The sequence below is a fragment of the Staurois parvus genome, unplaced genomic scaffold, assembly GCF_062004578.1.
Source record: "Staurois parvus isolate SC_StPar_1 unplaced genomic scaffold, SC_StPar_1.0 ptg000960l, whole genome shotgun sequence".
In the NCBI taxonomy this organism is placed as follows: domain Eukaryota; kingdom Metazoa; phylum Chordata; class Amphibia; order Anura; family Ranidae; genus Staurois; species Staurois parvus.
The window spans coordinates 841,492-859,276 of NW_028318756.1; the positions used below are offsets into that span (position 1 = coordinate 841,492).

Consider the following 17,785-nt stretch of genomic DNA (forward strand, 5'->3'; position numbering starts at 1 on the left):
AGATGTGATTTAAAATTGTGCTTTTTGTTGGCAATTTCACCGTGTTTTCTGTAGATTTACCAATGAGTTATTGCATTTTCAATTGTGTTTTGCATTGCAATTTCTATTGTAGTCTATATGTGAAATCGCTACAAAAAGCTGAAAAAGTTAGACGAGAACTACTTTTGAAATTGGGCTGCAGCAAATCGCTTACATTAAGACACTCACATCCACATTCATTAGATTGGATATTAGGTACAATTTCAATTCCCAAATCGCACCTGAAATCGTGCACCCTGGATGCGACTTGGCATGCGACTTGCAAATCGTATGCCAAGTCACACCCTATTGTCTGCTATTAGAGCAGTCACATGGGTGCGTTTCCGACACTGATTTCTAAAGTAGCACATGTACTACGTTTGTGACGATTTGCATAGATATCTGTGTCAGATGTCTTGCAAATCGCAAGGAAATTGGCATCTTCACTGTACCAAGGGTTAACGCAGGTGGGAAGAGGATTCATCAGGTGCAAACACTTTCTCTGACCAAATGAATAACAGTGGTGGGTGTGGCCTACCTTATATAAGGAGACTCAGTAGTGGTGATTTTTTGCCTGGTACAGGCACATTATTTCTGCATGTCCTTGTCTGTGGTGGTTTGGGGAGGAAGAGATATTGTGGTGAATTGCCCCAGGCCACACTCACGCTGTGTTTTGATGTGGGCTGTAAATGTTTTGCATGTTCTTCCTTCTAAGGTGTGTTTGTGTGTTATTGTACAATGTTTGTGTTTATTATCTTTGCATTGTAATCCTAACACATGTCCATTGCTCTGCTCTTCCAAGTTTGCTTTATTTAGAATGAAATGCAGTTTTCAGACAAACATGGTGAGAAATGTGTGTGTGGGGGATTTGGGGAAGTGGGAGGTGTTATTATTTAGACACGTATGTATTTTTATATTGATATTTCGATCTGCAGCTTGTTTTGTGAATAAGGCCAAGTGATATTAACCATTTGTTTCCTGCTGTAACCTGTGAAAGCACAGTTCATTAGAAGTATAATCTTTTAGATTGTAAGCTCTTATGAGCAGGACCATTCTATTTTAGCAACATCAATCCTGTTTTTTTTTCACATCAAGATATTGAATGTAGCTTTTTGTTGCTGTCCAAATAAATGTGGAATGCGTATTGGATCAATAAACATGTGTACTATGTATTTTTTGAGGGGATTATTTCATGTTTGAGTTGAATGTTGCACAGTGGCTAAATGGTTAGCACTTCCACCTGGCAGTACTAGGGTCATTGGTTCGAATCCCAGCCGCAGCACCTCTTGCCTGGAGTTTGCATGTTCTCCCTGTGCCTGTTTCCTCTGGTTTCCTCCCACACTCTAAAGACATGCTGGTAAGTTAATTGGATCCTGTCAAAATTGGCCCTAATATGTGTATGAATGTAAGTTAGGGCCCTTAGTATGCCCCTTGAGGGTTAGGGACTGATGTGAATTTACCACATCTATATGTAAAGCGCTGCATAAATTGACAGCGCTATATAAGTATCTGAAATGTACTAGCACCCATAACACTATTTTTGCAAGCTATATAATATGCCCAAATCTTCCTTGTTAGAGCGCACATATACAAGTATGTCCAAAATAACAAACCAAAAGCACCCTATTGCACCACAAGACCATGTTATGTACCAATGAATAGGTCGTGTTCAATGTGCAGCTAGCTATTCTTTTTATACAATCCTCTTAACAGTAATAAATTGGGCCCCCAATTTATGTTGACTTTGGGCCTTTACTGGCAAATATATATTTGCCAATGTCATACACAGTAGAGCTGCAAGCATACATTCACCAATGTCATATACACAGTATAGCTGCAAGCATACATTCACCAATGTCATATACACAGTATAGCTGCAAGCATACATTCACCAATGTCATATACACAGGATAGCTGCAAGCATACATTCACCAATGTCATATACACAGTATAGCTGCAATCATACATTCACCAATGCCAAATCTACAATAGAACTGCAAACATATATTTGCGAATGTCATATACACAATGGAGCCGAATGTAAAATTGCTATGGTGCACAAAAAGACGCCAAGACGGCTGTTGGAGGAGGCGCTAGAGCAGCTGTCATACCGGAAATACGTCATGATGTTGGCGGAAGGACTTTTGCACACACCCGGAGGTGGGGAGTGTGAGTGGATGGGAGTGTAGTTAGGAGAGTTTAGTGGTAATTTACAAGCCTATTTTTTAGTTTTGTGAATTGTTCTTTTGTGGAATTCCAGACCACATCTGGACATGGCGAGATCGCTGTTCTCCACCGAGGAGCTGATCCTCATTTGCTGGGGAAACATTACTAATAATTGTTGTATTTTCAGTTGAAAACATGTCCAATTCCTAGATCCATTGAGGTACATAGCAGAGGTTCAAGGTTCTTCCTAACTATACAGGTGGCACAGACACAAGCATACACCCAGGGCCACTGTTAGATATCATGGGGCCCCGTACAGCATACCTGACAGCCCCCCACCGCCAGAGAAAATATCCAAATTATATTTATGGTAAAAATACACTAAAAACATTGTTAATAGACATAATCCCAACCATATTCCTGTGAAATCTAAATGATAAAACTGTACTGAGTTCATAAATAAAGCTGTGTGTGTAATGGAGGTCTTGGGGCTCATTCACATGGGTGCTGTGGCCTGTAGAGTGGGAATCAGTGGTTTGTTTTTGTGGCTATCGCCGTTTGCAGGCAACCTATGTTACACTATGGAATTGCTGCAGGTCATAATTTGACAAGCATATGGGTGCAGGTGTACAGCCCTGAACACAGACAGTGAGCATTCAGGGCCACTTCCCCATGCCTTCACACCTGTCAGATTAAAACCTGTGTTCATACAGCTGCTGTGTCCCCATAGTGCAGTGTTTCTCAACTCCAGTCCTCATGGACCCCCAACAGGTCATGTTTTCAGGATTTCCCTCAGATGAAACAGCTGTGATTATTACTAAGGCAGTGAAACTGATCAAATCACCTGTGCAAAATAATGGAAATCCTGAAAACATGACCTGTTGGGGGTCCATGAGGACTGGAGTTGAGAAACACTGCCATAGTGTAACAGGTAGCTCTAGCCACATAAACAACCCACTCATTCATGCTGTACAGGCCAGAGGACCTGTGTGAATGGGGCATTTTTTACTTTTTTTTTTCCTCAGCTCGTTAATTTCAATGGCCTGCCTAATGTGTGGGAACATGCAGAGATACTGCAGGCATGTTATTGTAAAAGTGTGTTGCACCTAACCACGCACATCTGCAAAGGGCATTGCATTTCTTTGCTGTGCTGGAAAATGTGTGTTCTTGCATGCGTTTCTGCACCACCAATGGTGTGAACAAGTCCTAAGGGCCAGTTCACACTATAGAAACAGTCTAGATGTGTTCCTGATGCGTTTTTGCATGCCCTTTTGGCATGCATGCTTAGTGTGTTCCAGTACATTTTGGATGCGTTTTGGACATGTTTACATTGCATTGTTGTATCCCTTCCAGTTAGTTTTTTCTACTTTCTTTTTATTCAATTTAATTAGGGACATGTGCACTTTAGTACATTCAAGGACATTTCAATGTGTTCCAGTACAGTTCTGTGCAGAAACAATGCAGCGTGGTCAACTTTGTTTACAGCACCTGCAATGCACTGAAAATGCAAGCGCTGATGTGAACTATGACATTGACAACCATATAACCTTCTTTCTGTGCGTTTGTGATGCCGAAAAAGCAACTGAAACACATGTAGTGTGAACTGGCCCTAAAGATTATTAGAGGTCAGGGAACGGGACTGACCAGGGATTGTGAATTCAATCAGACTAGTGGTGATATACAATCAGCAATCGTATAATAATGTGAGATCTGAGCTGTAGCTGATAGAAAATGAGACACATTCACTTGATCAGTAAATAGTTAAAAAGAGTGGGGCGGTGTTCCATAGATTTGCATATGGGACAGGTGATGATGGGGTGGGGGAGGGGGTCAAGTTGTATAAGGAGACGGATTTAAAAGAAGAGAAAAAAGTTACAATGAAATATACACAGCATGAAACTTGCACATTTCCTAATTGGCAGAAGAACAGGACGCAGGTAACATTCATCCACTTTCTAGTCATTAGGCAAAATCATAATTGATTGATCAATATTCCTGGCACTGACACAACCCAGAAAATTGATCTCCATTTTTTGAACGTTCATAAATGTCAAGGAGCTTATAATCTAAGGGCAGAAACTCAGCCATGTAACTAGGTCCAATGAACCTAACAGCATGTCATTTGAGTGTTGGCAGAAACACATCCATACAGGGAAAGCATGCAAACTGGGATGTAGCCATCACTGGGATTAGAACCCATGACCCAAGTGCTGTAAGTTCTGAGCTCTAACCACTAAACCACTGTGGGAGACACAAATTGAGATACAATGTAGAATAGTTACATTGTTTAAAAATGATAGAGCGAGCGCTGGTCAAATGATATAGACTAGTAAAATGGTATTACACAAGATAAATATAACCACGGACAGTAGTGCATGAACTCGTGAAAGGTCATCCACCCCTGTGACAGTGTACTACACTATTAAGCACCTTTCTGGCTCCTGTGGCTGAGCTAATTCCTCCCCAGGACCATTTGGGCACCCACCCTGATGGATGGATGAATGGATGGATGGAGCTGGATGACTAACCCATAGCTGCCAGCATACCGCTGCACCCCCAGATTGTGATGTGTATAACCCATGCACATTAATACTTTTGTTCTGGTGAGTGTAGACCAGTCCCAAGGGTGGTTTACCTTTCACGAGTTCATGCACTACTGTCCGTCACGGAGAGACCACACGTGTCATTCATAGGCACTCTCTGAGTTGGTACTCTCACACCAAGGACATTCCATTATTCAGGAATGATTATAGGAACTTATTTTAGCACCATTTACAATTTTACATCATTATTGCAATTCTTTGCACGTTTTGGTTTTTCCATGCGTTCATTATTGATCACATGCATTTATAGCGCTGCACTATGACTGTAACATAGAATAGTTACATGATTAAAGAGAATGAAGATATATCATTATATTGGGAACTTAGAACTAGACATTCCCAATTATTTGAGATATAAGTGTGTAAATGTTTAACATTTGAAAATAGAATGTATGACATTCATTAGTAAATGCATCAGTTGTCTCATCATTTTGGAGAAACAGCAAAAAAAAAAAAAAATATATAGGTATACTAATTATGTTACATTCTAAGTATTCTCTTTTGCTAACAGGAAAACGCCAATGGTACAAAGCCCGCGCTTGTGCGCCTTCTAGCGAACATATCCGGTATTGCACCTAAAAATGTGCCAGACGCGATTCCACATTTACTAATAGTAAAGTAGACGTTCGTCAATGAGATTGCTAGACGTCACTCAGAAGACTGACAGGTCCTCATTGATTTAATTGAGTCTGCTTGAATGTTCAGAGTCTGCTGGTAGACTCAAGTCTTTGTAAATCAGGGCCCTGATGTCTCATTACAGAGAACCCGTCACCACAACATCATATAGGGGGATAATGGTCAATTATGATATCAATAAAGATAAGTGAAAACAATGAAACTTACACAAAAACACTTAAACCCCGAGCCAAAATCTTTGAATCCCCTCTTACATACAACCAAAACATGGCTTGCACCACACACATTACATCACGCCATGCATGGCAGAGTGAGAGCAATCATTCTCCATCCATTATTCAGGGTCACCTCTACACTGAGGACCAGGAAAGGCATTTATAGCACCCCCTATGAGCCATTATTGAAGTTTTGTCATCAGCACACACAATTCTAGGGCTGGACATGTTGGGTATCTATTTACTCGGCACAAACTCATTATTTACAGAAATAACTAAGTAACAAATGTCATCTTTGTGCTCTAAGATTACAATGAATGTATTTGTACTGAAATGTAACATTGATGAACTATTGATTTAATATCATGTGACATAAAGATTGTACCTACCGCCATTTTATTCTGCAGGTCCTCTGATTTCAGAAATATATGTTTGGGGGTTTAACTAATCTTCAGGCCTAAAATGTGGATTGTAATATATCTGCTACACACTTCCCATCTCCTGACTTCTTGAAAAACACGGCATAGCAATTCCCCCCCCCCCCCCCCCCTCGGGAAAGTCCTTGTACTTCCCTTCTGTGTAATGGAGGATTAACCAAATGTCCTCGGGAGATTTGCTGAGCTGATCAAACGTTTTACATCGATTTAACATGGAAATTGTTGTGTTTGTTCACTAGTGTGATACGTGTCCTCTGTGTGATCTGTGTCCTCTGTGTGATCTGTGATCTCTGTGTAATCTGTGTCCTGTGTGTGATCTGTGTCCTCTGTGTCCTGTGTGTGATCTGTGTCCTGTGTGTGATCTGTGTCCTGTGTGTGATACGTGTCCTCTGTGTGATCTGTGTTCTCTGTGTGATACGTGTTCTCTGTGTGATCTGTGTCCTGTGTGTGATCTGTGTTCTGTGTGTGATCTGTGTCCTCTGTGTGATCTGCGTCCTGTGTGTGATCTGTGTCCTCTGTGTGATCTGTGTCCTGTGTGTGATCTGTGTGATGTGTCCTCTGTGTGATCTGTGTCCTGTGTGTGATACGTGTCCTGTGTGTGATCTGTGTCTTCTGTGTGATCTGTGTCCTGTGTGTGATACGTGTGATCTGTGTGACACGTGTCTTCTGTGTGATCTGTGTCTTCTGTGTGTGACACGTGTCTTCTGTGTGACGTGTCCTCTGTGTGATCTGTGTCCTGTGTGTGACCTGTGTCCTCTGTGTGATTTGTGTCCTCTGTGTGATCTGTGTCCTGTGTGTGACGTGTCCTGTGTGATCTGTGTCCTGTGTGTGATCTGTGTCCTCTGTGTCCTGTGTGTGATCTGTGTCCTCTGTGTGATGTGTCCTGTGTGTGATCTGTGTCCTGTGTGTGATATGTGTCCTCTGTGTCCTGTGTGTGATCTGTGTCCTCTGTGTGTGACGTGTCCTCTGTGCGACGTGTGTCCTGTGTGTGATCTGTGCTGCTCATACTAATGGGGCTGATTTCTCTTTCTGCTTTACAAAGGAACGTGGTTTCTCCCCCGTGTGAGATCTCTGATGTTTGTGAAGACTGAACTTCCATGAAAAACATTTCCCACACTCAGGACAAGAATACGGCTTCTCCCCCGTGTGAGATCTTTGATGTGTGTACAGATGGGACTTCTGTGAAAAACATTTCCCACACTCAGAACAGGAATACGGCTTCTCACCCGTGTGAGATCTCTGATGTGTGTAAAGATTGGACCTCCGTGAAAAACATTTTCCGCACTCAGGACAGGAATATGGCTTTTCACCTGTGTGAGATCTCTGATGTCTGTAAAGATCAGACGTCTGTGAAAAACATTTCCCGCACTCAGGACAGGAATATGGCTTCTGCCCCATGTGATATCTCTGATGTATGTAAAGCTTGAATTTATCTGAAAAACATTTCCCGCACTCAGAACAAGAATATGAATTTTCCCCTGTGTGAGATCTATGATGTGTATACAGAGATGACTTCTGTGAAAAACATTTCCCGCACACAGGACAGGAATATGGCTTCTCCCCTGTGTGAGATCTTTTATGCACATTAAGACCGGATTGAAAACAGAAACATTTCCCACACTCAGGACAGGAATATTGCTTTTCAGCTGTGTGAAATCTCTGATGTGTGTAAAGATGGGACTTCTCTGAAAAACATTTCCCACACTCAGGACAGGAAAATGGCTTCTCCCCTGTGTGAGATCTCTGATGTGTGGAAAGATTTGACTTCCTTGAAAAACATTTCCCGCACTCAAGACAGGAATGTGGCTTCTCACCTGTGTGAGATCTCTGATGTGTGGAAAGATGAGACTTCTGTGAAAAACATTTCCCACACTCAGGACAAGAATACAGCTTCTCCCCAGTGTGAGATCTCTGATGTTTGTGCAGACTGAACTTCTCAGAAAAACATTTCCCACACTCAGGACAGGAATATGGCTTTTCCCCTGTGTGAGATCTCTGATGCTTGAAAAGCTGGGACTGCTGTGAAAAACATTTCCCGCACTCACGACAAGAATACGGCTTCTCCCCCGTGTGAGATCTCTGATGAGTGTAAAGACTGGACTTCTGTGAAAAACATTTCCCGCACTCAGGACAGGAATACGGCTTCTCCCCCGTGTGAGTTCTTTTATGAACATTAAGATTGCATTTATAATGGAAACCCTTCCCGCACTCAGGACAGGAATACGGCTTCTCTCCTATGTGACACCTTTTATGCCTATTAACAAGGGATTTAGAACTGAAACCCTTCCCGCACTCAGTACAGGAGAAGCTCTTCCCTGTTGGAAGGCCGGCCCGGTCCCGCACAGTCTGAGGTTCCTCAGGATACGAGGAATCCGATGGTCCATCTACACTGGGTGGTGCCGGATGGACATTGGAGGGAGCCGGGTTTTCTCCTGGACTATACTGTGTGATGTCCTCATCTTCTACTTTCCAGTCTGGAGACAAAGTGAGACAATCCTCGGAGGTTTTCCTCATCTCCCGGCCATGGACTAAAATACAAAGACAAAGAGGATTACTAGACAGGAGCTGATTGGTTCCCCCAAACCAGGACTCCGCCCACATCAGGCAGCTTGGTCTCCAAGGAGCTTACAATTCCACCCTCAAGGGAACTAGGAAATGGCTCCTCTGATCTCCTACCAGGTCATTTCTTTATTCATGGACCTTAGTCAGAGAGTGAGGAAACAACCAGAACTGTCTTTTATAGGAGGGACAGTGATGAGGGGATTATAGGACGAGGGTCCCCACCCCCTCTATCACTCATCACCATCTTCCCAACACAAGAAGTACTGCACTTCCTTATTTAGTCCATGATTTAGTCATGAAGAATAGCGGGGCTGAGCCCCACCAGAGGTCAGAGAGTGAGGATGGGGGGAGAACAACCAAGATGAAGACTGGACTGATCCTGAAGACCACCATCATTGGGGTATTGACTCCTCCCTCATTATCACTTTCTGTTCAAGGGTCCAAAGTTGGAGGATGTTATCACATTATTATCACCATGTAAAAGTCTGTGCTCCAATCACATCATCCGATATAAAATGTCCAGCTGGGAGGAAATGGGTGTAAAAGAAGTAACGCCTATGTAATGTACAACCTATTATATAGGATACAAATGTTAGGACTATATAGTATCAGAAGGATGTAATGTACAACATAGAGTATATAGTGCAGGGGTCAGGAGTATGTAATGTACAACATATAGTATATAGTGCAGGGGTCAGGAGTATGTAATGTACAACAGAGTATATAGTGCAGGGTCAGGAGTATGTAATGTACAATATAAATTATACAGTGTAAGGGTCAGGACTGATAATATTGGTATTCAGTAATCAGTGGAAGATTAAATGTCTACATGAGACAAGTTGCAGAGATCCCACACCGCTGCCTCCCATCTCCTGAGACTGCACTCAGTGACTTGGGTCTGAGACACTACAGACATATCCCTCCACCCGGCACAGCCAGCAGATAACAGAGCAAGGAACCCTGGGAGAATTGTTCTGTCAGAGATCTTACTATACCCGGGCATGGGGAAGAAGAAAAAAATCACTTGTCCAAGGTGCTTAGGTATCTTAACACTTGTGAAAATGAACATTTTGCTGCCAGCTGAACCCCAGAACCTCCATAAATCCAGTCTAGATACATAAATTGTGTCTGCAGCACAGAGAAGGAAGATTATCCGAGAGAAATCCAGGAATACAGGACGGGGAACACAGCTCAGGAAAGTGACCAGGGGATTACAGGCTGATATCACCCAGTCCCCGCCCTACTCTGGACCAATCAGTGAGCAGTATGGGTGGAGGAATGGATTTAGTGTTCATGACCCACCTGTGCTGATCTCTGTAGGAGTGTCCTCCTCTATAAATGTCCCCGTTATTCCATCCTCCTCCATAGACTGCTGATCATCCCTCACATACGCCTCTTCTTCTTCTGCTTTCACCTCAAATTCTATATCGATTGGATCTCCACTCTAAATCAAGGAAATGAGAGAAAATGTCATCTGTAAAATGTAAGATTTATGATTGTGACATCACACACAAAATCCACACATTGTCTTCATGAGTTCATGATCTAGATGCTCCATCCCACCAACCTTGTAATAGTGAGGGATGGTGTGACCTTCCTGTGTGGAATCCCGGGAATACAGAGGACGGGGACATCTCTCTGGTGGGTTCCTGGTATTAGGTGGCTCCATCATATCCTTGTGTCCTTCTGAAAACTCCTCCATCACTCCATACTCCTCATCCTCCTCTTTATACTCTTCTTTAACAACAATATTATCATCCCCGAGGATTCCACTCTGAAAGATATAATAAAACATTCATTGTAACAAACATGCTGTGTATAAATCACAACTACCAATAATTGTCATCATCTACCTGATGATGGTGAGGGATGGTGTGACCTTCCTGTGTGGAATCCCGGGAATACAGAGGACGGGGACATCTCTCTGGGGGGTTCCTGTAGCTGGATGACTCCACCATGGTGTCCTGGTACAGATCTTTGTGTTCTCTTAGAAGCTCTGACTCCTCCATCCCCCCATCCTCATCCTCCTCCTCTTTTATCTCTTCTTTAACCTCAACTTTAGGATCTCTCAGGTTTCCACTCTGAATATATAATAAAAATGACATCAATGGTAACAATGCAGATAATGTACAGATCCTAATGATACTATCAGTGATTGTTCCTCATCTACCTGATGATGGTGAGGGATGGTGTGACCTTCCTGTGTGGAATCCCGGGAATACAGAGGACGGGGACATCTCTCTGGTGGGTTCCCATGACTGGACCCATCTGTAGGAAACACACACACTGACTGAATCCATTGTTTCTATGTGTTTATCAGATGATGGGGGATCTAGGTGGATCCTCCGTACTGCTCTCTCCTTTACAATAAAGTCTCCTCTTACCCGGTGATGTGAGGGGCGGCTGATTGTCCATCATGACGTCCTTGTAGAGATCCTTGTGTCCTTCTAAATACTCCCACTCCTCCATGGAGAAATAGACAGTGACACCCTGACACCTTATAGGAACCTGACACACACAATGATACAGTCACCATCCAGACACATCCCTTGTCTGTTACTGGAGAATGTCCCAGAATTCCCGGCACCGCTCACCTCTCCTGTCAGCAGCTCAGTGATCTCTCTGGTGACTTCTAGAATCTTCTTCTTCTTTCTCTCTTCTATCAGGGAGGGAGGTGGAGGCAATGTGATGTCATATGATCTCCAGACTGTAGAGGAAAACTCTACATCTGAACACAAATAGTCACATCAAATGATATTCCCAGAATCCTCCTCACCTCTCCATTCAGGTCTCCATTTTATTAAAGCCCCACTTCAGGCTGAGGTATAATTCCCCCCCACAGGACCCCCACACTACGCAGGGTATAGGCTTGTTGCAGCATTCTGATGTCATTACATACAACGCAGGACCAACAGTCCCACTTTACATGTAAGGATACCAAGGGACCCCCACATCCTAAGAGCATCAGGAAAAAGCCAGATGGAGGGACATTGGGAGGAGGGGCCGTGAGGTCAGTGTGATGTCATAGGATTCTCTGACTCTGGATGGAGGAACATTGGGAGGAGGAGCTGTGAGGTCAGTGTGATGTCATAGGATTCTCTGACTCTGGATGGAGGAACATTGGGAGGAGGAGCTGCAAGGTCAGTATGATGTCATAGATTTCTCCATTCCCCGCCACTTATAAAAGTGATATAATCCATTAGTATAGACTGATGAGGTGAGAAGGTGACACCTCTCCACAATGAGGAGAATGTTCCGGCCCCGGAAGTGGGGGAATGTTCTGCCCCTGAAGGGGTTAATCTGGGTTCCCACACTATATATGTGTGTATCATCATCTGCTGGAGATAAAAGACGTCACAGTGACTATGGAGGAAGAGGACGGACATGACTATGGAGGAAGAGGACGGACATGACTATGGAGGAAGAGGATGGACATGATGGGGGGTTACTGGGTGTAAATAGGAAATAACATCTTATTACCTCCTCTGCTGCCACTTCCAGCAACGTCTTCTCTCTGCTTCCTCCCAACTCAGCTCTCACCCGGAACTTCCTGTCTGTACCTGACATCACTTCCTGTCTTCCATAGAGACTTCCTGTCTGGGCAGAAGTGAGATCCCCACCTTGTGGAGCTCAGAGGAACTGCAGCCCCGAGAAGCGTCTGGTAGTGTGGCCCCGGCCTTGTGCTGGGTGTGTATGGACTGTAGATCCTTGTGTAGGGGAGGAAATGACTCCTATCTGTGACTGCTGTAACCTTCTCACTGGCATCTCCTGTGAAATCTGACACTTGCACTGGATACACACAAGGCAGTGAGGGATTTCAGCCCCTCCCTTCTCCTCTCAGACTGTAATACAGAGAGAGCCAATCAGAAGAGGTATTAAAGGAGCCAATGACAGGGACTTTCTCAAGCAGGAGGTGCAGCTGCAAAGCATTGTGGAATATGCAGTCCTGAACAGAAATGGCCTGATAGGCTGATATGAGGGATGGAACTACAGAGATCAGCTTGCTTAGTGAGAGCAGAGTGAAGGACTCCATCTTGTTTTTCCTGAGGGGAGGCAGTCTGCATGTGGCAGGAGACAGTCTGGACCTGGCAGAGAAGTGCTCAGGGTCAGTTCACTCCATGTTTAGGTATCTGCATCAGTCAGGGAACATCCAACCTGAGAGATGTGGCCTACAGTACAGTGCCTACACCGACAGTGTGAAGGGCTCATCGTGAGGTGACCACAGGAGCCGGTCATTTCCAGGACCATGGTTTGGGCCTTAGTCCCAGGATCTGGTGAGAGGGATTTTGCCCCCTGGCAGATGACAGGAACACGGCACACAGAGACATGACACTTCTCCCATACTCACCAGGCACTGGGTTGTGTAGATGGTCCTGCTATACAGACACAGTGTTTGCTTTGCTATACAAATCCTGCCACGGGATTACAATGATACTTTACCATAGGAGTGTAAGTGCACCAATGAAAGTGTCTCGCTGAAGACCCCAACATTCATCCTGTTACCAAGAGACTGAAGTTACTGGTGCCATACGGGCACGCGCATGCGTATTCAGGCCTCTATATTGCATGGTGTGGGAGGGAATAGCTCTACCTTGGAAAGTAGCTATGAAGCATCAGTTGGGCGCAGTGTTTGCCTATTGGGCTCGTGGTGTCGGGGGTTAGAAGGGAGAAGTCTGACACCACAGAGAGTCATCCTTCTGCTCTCCTCCTGCTTGGACATCATAGAGCTGAGTTTATGTAAAGGGGTTTAGACCCACTTTGAGGGCGCCATGTAAGTGTTTCCTCTGCTCTTGGGGTTATTCACGGTTGGAATCCCTGAAAGCAGCCTGAGTGTAAAAGTGAGTTATATTGCTTCCGGTCTCAGGATTTGCTGCTCTCTTGATTCACCAAACGTATACCTGTTGTTCATGTTTATTACTTCCCATAGAGGTCTTACAGTAAAGCTGATCTCGGTGTTTATTATACCGTGTGTGCTTTTCATTGGTCCTTGTACTTCACTATTGTCAGGGGTGTCAGTTGGGGCTGAGACAGTTCTTGGGGTTGGGAGGCAGAGTGGTGGAGTGAACAAACTTACCCCCTTTGGGGGGATCGCTACACTGATAGAGGGGTCACCTCCACTCCCACCAAGGGGGACAGAAATATATGACTGCCTAGTCCAGCCTTTCTCAGCCAGGGGTCCTCCAAATGGTTCTTGGGGTAAAGCTGCATCTTTGGAGACTGACAAGCACTAGGCTTGCTCACCCTGATAGGACTGCCCCAGTCTATAACTGGCCTTCACAGCAAGGAGCACTTGAACGGGCAACGCATGTCACACAACAAAAGAGAAAAGTTCCCGGCTCAACTTGCCAGCCATCCTGCAAACAAACCAAATTACCCCGTCTAACAGTATGCGTTAAAAACGGGGGTTTAGTTAGCACGCATTTGCAATCACATTGTAAGCTACAGAGCCACGTCACGGCACCCCGTAGTCCTAACTAGAGATGAGCGAATCGAACATGACGAAGTGGAATTCGTTTCGAAGATCAGGAAAAATTCGATTCGCGCCGAATCCGAAAATTAGCAAACTTCGGATGCACGAATCGAATTTTCCCAAAAATGGCGGCGGCATGTGTGGCGACGGAGCGGGGATCTCTGGGAAGGCGCGCAGACAAAGCGCGCTGACCCATAATGCATTCATTCATGACATGTGATTGCATTAGCCAATCAGCAGCCAGCCAGCCAGCACTGTGTAATGGTGGAGCTATAAATCGCGGCCATCTTAGAATTCTCCATTAGCCTCCGGTCATTCAAGAGAGACAGACCTCTGTGTATTAGGGACAGAGTTAGGGCCACAGAGACTTTAGGGCCACAGAATCGTTACTGAGGGACACAGAATCGTTACTCAGGGACACACAATCGTTACTCAGGGACACACAATCGTTACTCAGGGACACAGAATCGTTACTCAGGGACACAGAATTGTTACTCAGGGACACAGAATCGTTACTCAGGGACACAGAATCGTTACTCAGGGACAGACACAGAATTGTTACTCAGGGACACAGAATTGTTACTCAGGGACACAGAATCGTTACTCAGGGACACATAATTGTTACTCAGGGACACAGAATTGTTACTCAGGGACACAGAATCGTTACTCAGGGACAGACACAGAATTGTTACTCAGGGACACAGAATCGTTACTCAGGGACAGACAGAATTGTTACTCAAGGACACAGAATTGTTACTCAGGGACACAGAATCATTACTCAGGGACACAGAATTGTTACTCAGGGACAGACACAGAATTGTTACTCAGGGACACAGAATTGTTACTGAGGGACACAGAATTGTTAGTCAGGGACACAGAATTGTTACTCAGGGACACAGAATTGTTACTGAGGGACACAGAATCGTTACTCAGGGACACAGAATTGTTACTCAGGGAAACAGAATTGTTACTCAGGGACACAGAATTGTTACTCAGGGACACAGAATTGTTACTCAGGGACACAGAATCATTACTCAGGGACACAGAATTGTTACTCAGGGACACAGAATCGTTACTCAGGGACACAGTATCGTTACTCAGGGACACAGAATTGTTACTCAGGGACACAGAATCGTTACTCAGGGACACAGAATTTTTACTCAGGGACACAGAATTGTTACTCAGGGACACAGAATCGTTACTGAGGGACACAGAATCGTTACTGAGGGACACAGAATTGATACTCAGGGACACAAAATTGTTACTCAGGGACACAGAATTGTTACTCAGGGACACAGAATCGTTACTCAGGGACAGACACAGAATTGTTACTCAGGGACACAGAATCGTTACTCAGGGACAGACAGAATTGTTACTCAGGGACACAGAATCGTTACTGAGGAACACAGAATCGTTACTCAGGGACACAGAATCGTTACACAGAATCATTACTCAGGGACACAGAATCGTTACTCAGGGACACAGAATCGTTACTGAGGGACACAGAATCGTTACTGAGGGACACAGAATCGTTACTCAGGGACACAGAATCGTTACTCAGGGACACAGAATCGTTACTGAGGGACACAGAATTGTTACTCAGGGACACAGAATTGTTACTCAGGGACACAGAATCGTTACTCAGGGACAGACACAGAATTGTTACTCAGGGACACAGAATCGTTACTCAGGGACAGACAGAATTGTTACTCAAGGACACAGAATTGTTACTCAGGGACACAGAATCATTACTCAGGGAGGGACACAGAATTGTTACTCAGGGACAGACACAGAATTGTTACTCAGGGACACAGAATTGTTACTGAGGGACACAGAATTGTTACTCAGGGACACAGAATTGTTACTCAGGGACACAGAATTGTTACTGAGGGACACAGAATCGTTACTCAGGGACACAGAATTGTTACTCAGGGAAACAGAATTGTTACTCAGGGACACAGAATTGTTACTCAGGGACACAGAATTGTTACTCAGGGACACAGAATCGTTACTCAGGGACACAGAATTGTTACTCAGGGACACAGAATCGTTACTGAGGGACACAGTATCGTTACTCAGGGACACAGAATCGTTACTCAGGGACACAGAATCGTTACTCAGGGACACAGAATTGTTACTCAGGGACACAGAATTGTTACTCAGGGACACAGAATTGTGACTCAGGGACACAGAATCGTTACTGAGGGACACAGAATCGTTACTGAGGGACACAGAATTGATACTCAGGGACACAAAATTGTTACTCAGGGACACAGAATTGTTACTCAGGGACACAGAATCGTTACTGAGGGACACAGAATAGTTACTCAGGGACACAGAATCGTTACACAGAATCGATAATCAGGGACACAAAATTGTTACTCAGGGACACAGAATCGTTACTGAGGGACACAGAATTGTTACTCAGGGACACAGAATCATTACTGAGGGACACAGAATTGTTACTCAGGGACACAGAATTGTTACTCAGGGACACAGAATCGTTACTCAGGGACACAGAATCGTTACTGAGGGACACAGAATCGTTACTCAGGGACACAGAATCGTTACACAGAATCGATACTCAGGGACACAAAATTGTTACTCAGGGACACAGAATCGTTACTGAGGGACACAGAATCGTTACTGAGGGACACAGAATCGTTACTCAACGACACAGAATCATTACTGAGGGACACAGAATCGTTACTCAGGGACACAGAATTGTTACTCAGGGACACAGAATTGTTACTCAGGGACACAGAATCGTTACTGAGGGACACAGAATTGTTACTCAGGGACACAGAATCGTTACTCAGGGACACAGAATTGTTACTCAGGGACACAGAATTGTTACTCAGGGACACAGAATTGTTACTGAGGGACACAGAATTGTTACTGAGGGACACAGAATCGTTACTGAGGGACACAGAATTGTTACTCAGGGACACAGAATCGTTACTCAGGGACACAGAATCGTTACTGAGGGACACAGAATAGTTACTCAGGGACACAGAATCGTTACACAGAATCGTTACTCAGGGACACAAAATTGTTACTCAGGGACACAGAATCGTTACTGAGGGACACAGAATCGTTACTCAGGGACACAGAATCGTTTCTCAGGGACACAGAATTGTTACTCAGGGACACAGAATTGTTATTCAGGGACACAGAATCGTTACTCAGGGACACAGAATCGTTACTGAGGGACACAGAATCGTTACTCAGGGACACAGAATCGTTACACAGAATCGTTACTCAGGGACACAGAATCGTTACTCAGGGACACAGAATCGTTACTGAGGGACACAGAATCGTTACTGAGGGACACAGAATCGTTACTCAGGGACACAGAATCGTTACTGAGGGACACAGAATCGTTACTCAGGGACACAGAATCGTTACTCAGGGACACAGAATTGTTACTCAGGGACACAGAATTGTTACTGAGGGACACAGAATCGTTACTGAGGGACACAGAATCGTTACTCAGGGACACAGAATCGTTACTCAGGGACACAGAATCGTTATTCAGGGACACAGAATCGTTACTGAGGGACACAGAATCGTTACTCAGGGACACAGAATCGTTTCTCAGGGACACAGAATCGTTACTCAGGGACACAGAATCGTTACTCTGGGACACAGAATCGTTACTCAGGGACACAGAATCGT

General features: G+C 44.5%; 2 protein-coding genes across 2 annotated transcripts in view; one reads left to right on the top strand and one right to left on the bottom strand.

The window, feature by feature from the left end:
• Positions 1-17,785, top strand: part of LOC149441677 (uncharacterized) — a 97,003-nt gene that overhangs the window by 35,596 nt on the left and 43,622 nt on the right. The gene's annotated exons all lie outside the window — the stretch shown is intronic.
• On the bottom strand, positions 10,142-10,742 carry LOC149441679 (uncharacterized). Its single transcript, XM_089657049.1, has 2 exons — positions 10,491-10,742; positions 10,142-10,411 (listed from the first exon to the last, which is right to left on the bottom strand). Exons 1-2 carry the CDS (start codon positions 10,740-10,742, stop codon positions 10,142-10,144), a joined length of 522 nt encoding a protein of 173 aa, XP_089513175.1.

Excerpts from the sequence above, each read along its gene's own strand:
- LOC149441679 (XM_089657049.1), bottom strand. The coding sequence starts at position 10,742 with ATGTCATTTTTATTATATATTCAGAGTGGAAACCTGAGAGATCCTAAA. Across the intron at positions 10,412-10,490 it reads CCATCCCTCACCATCATCAG|AGTGGAATCCTCGGGGATGA; the intron begins GTAGATGATGAC and ends TATATCTTTCAG.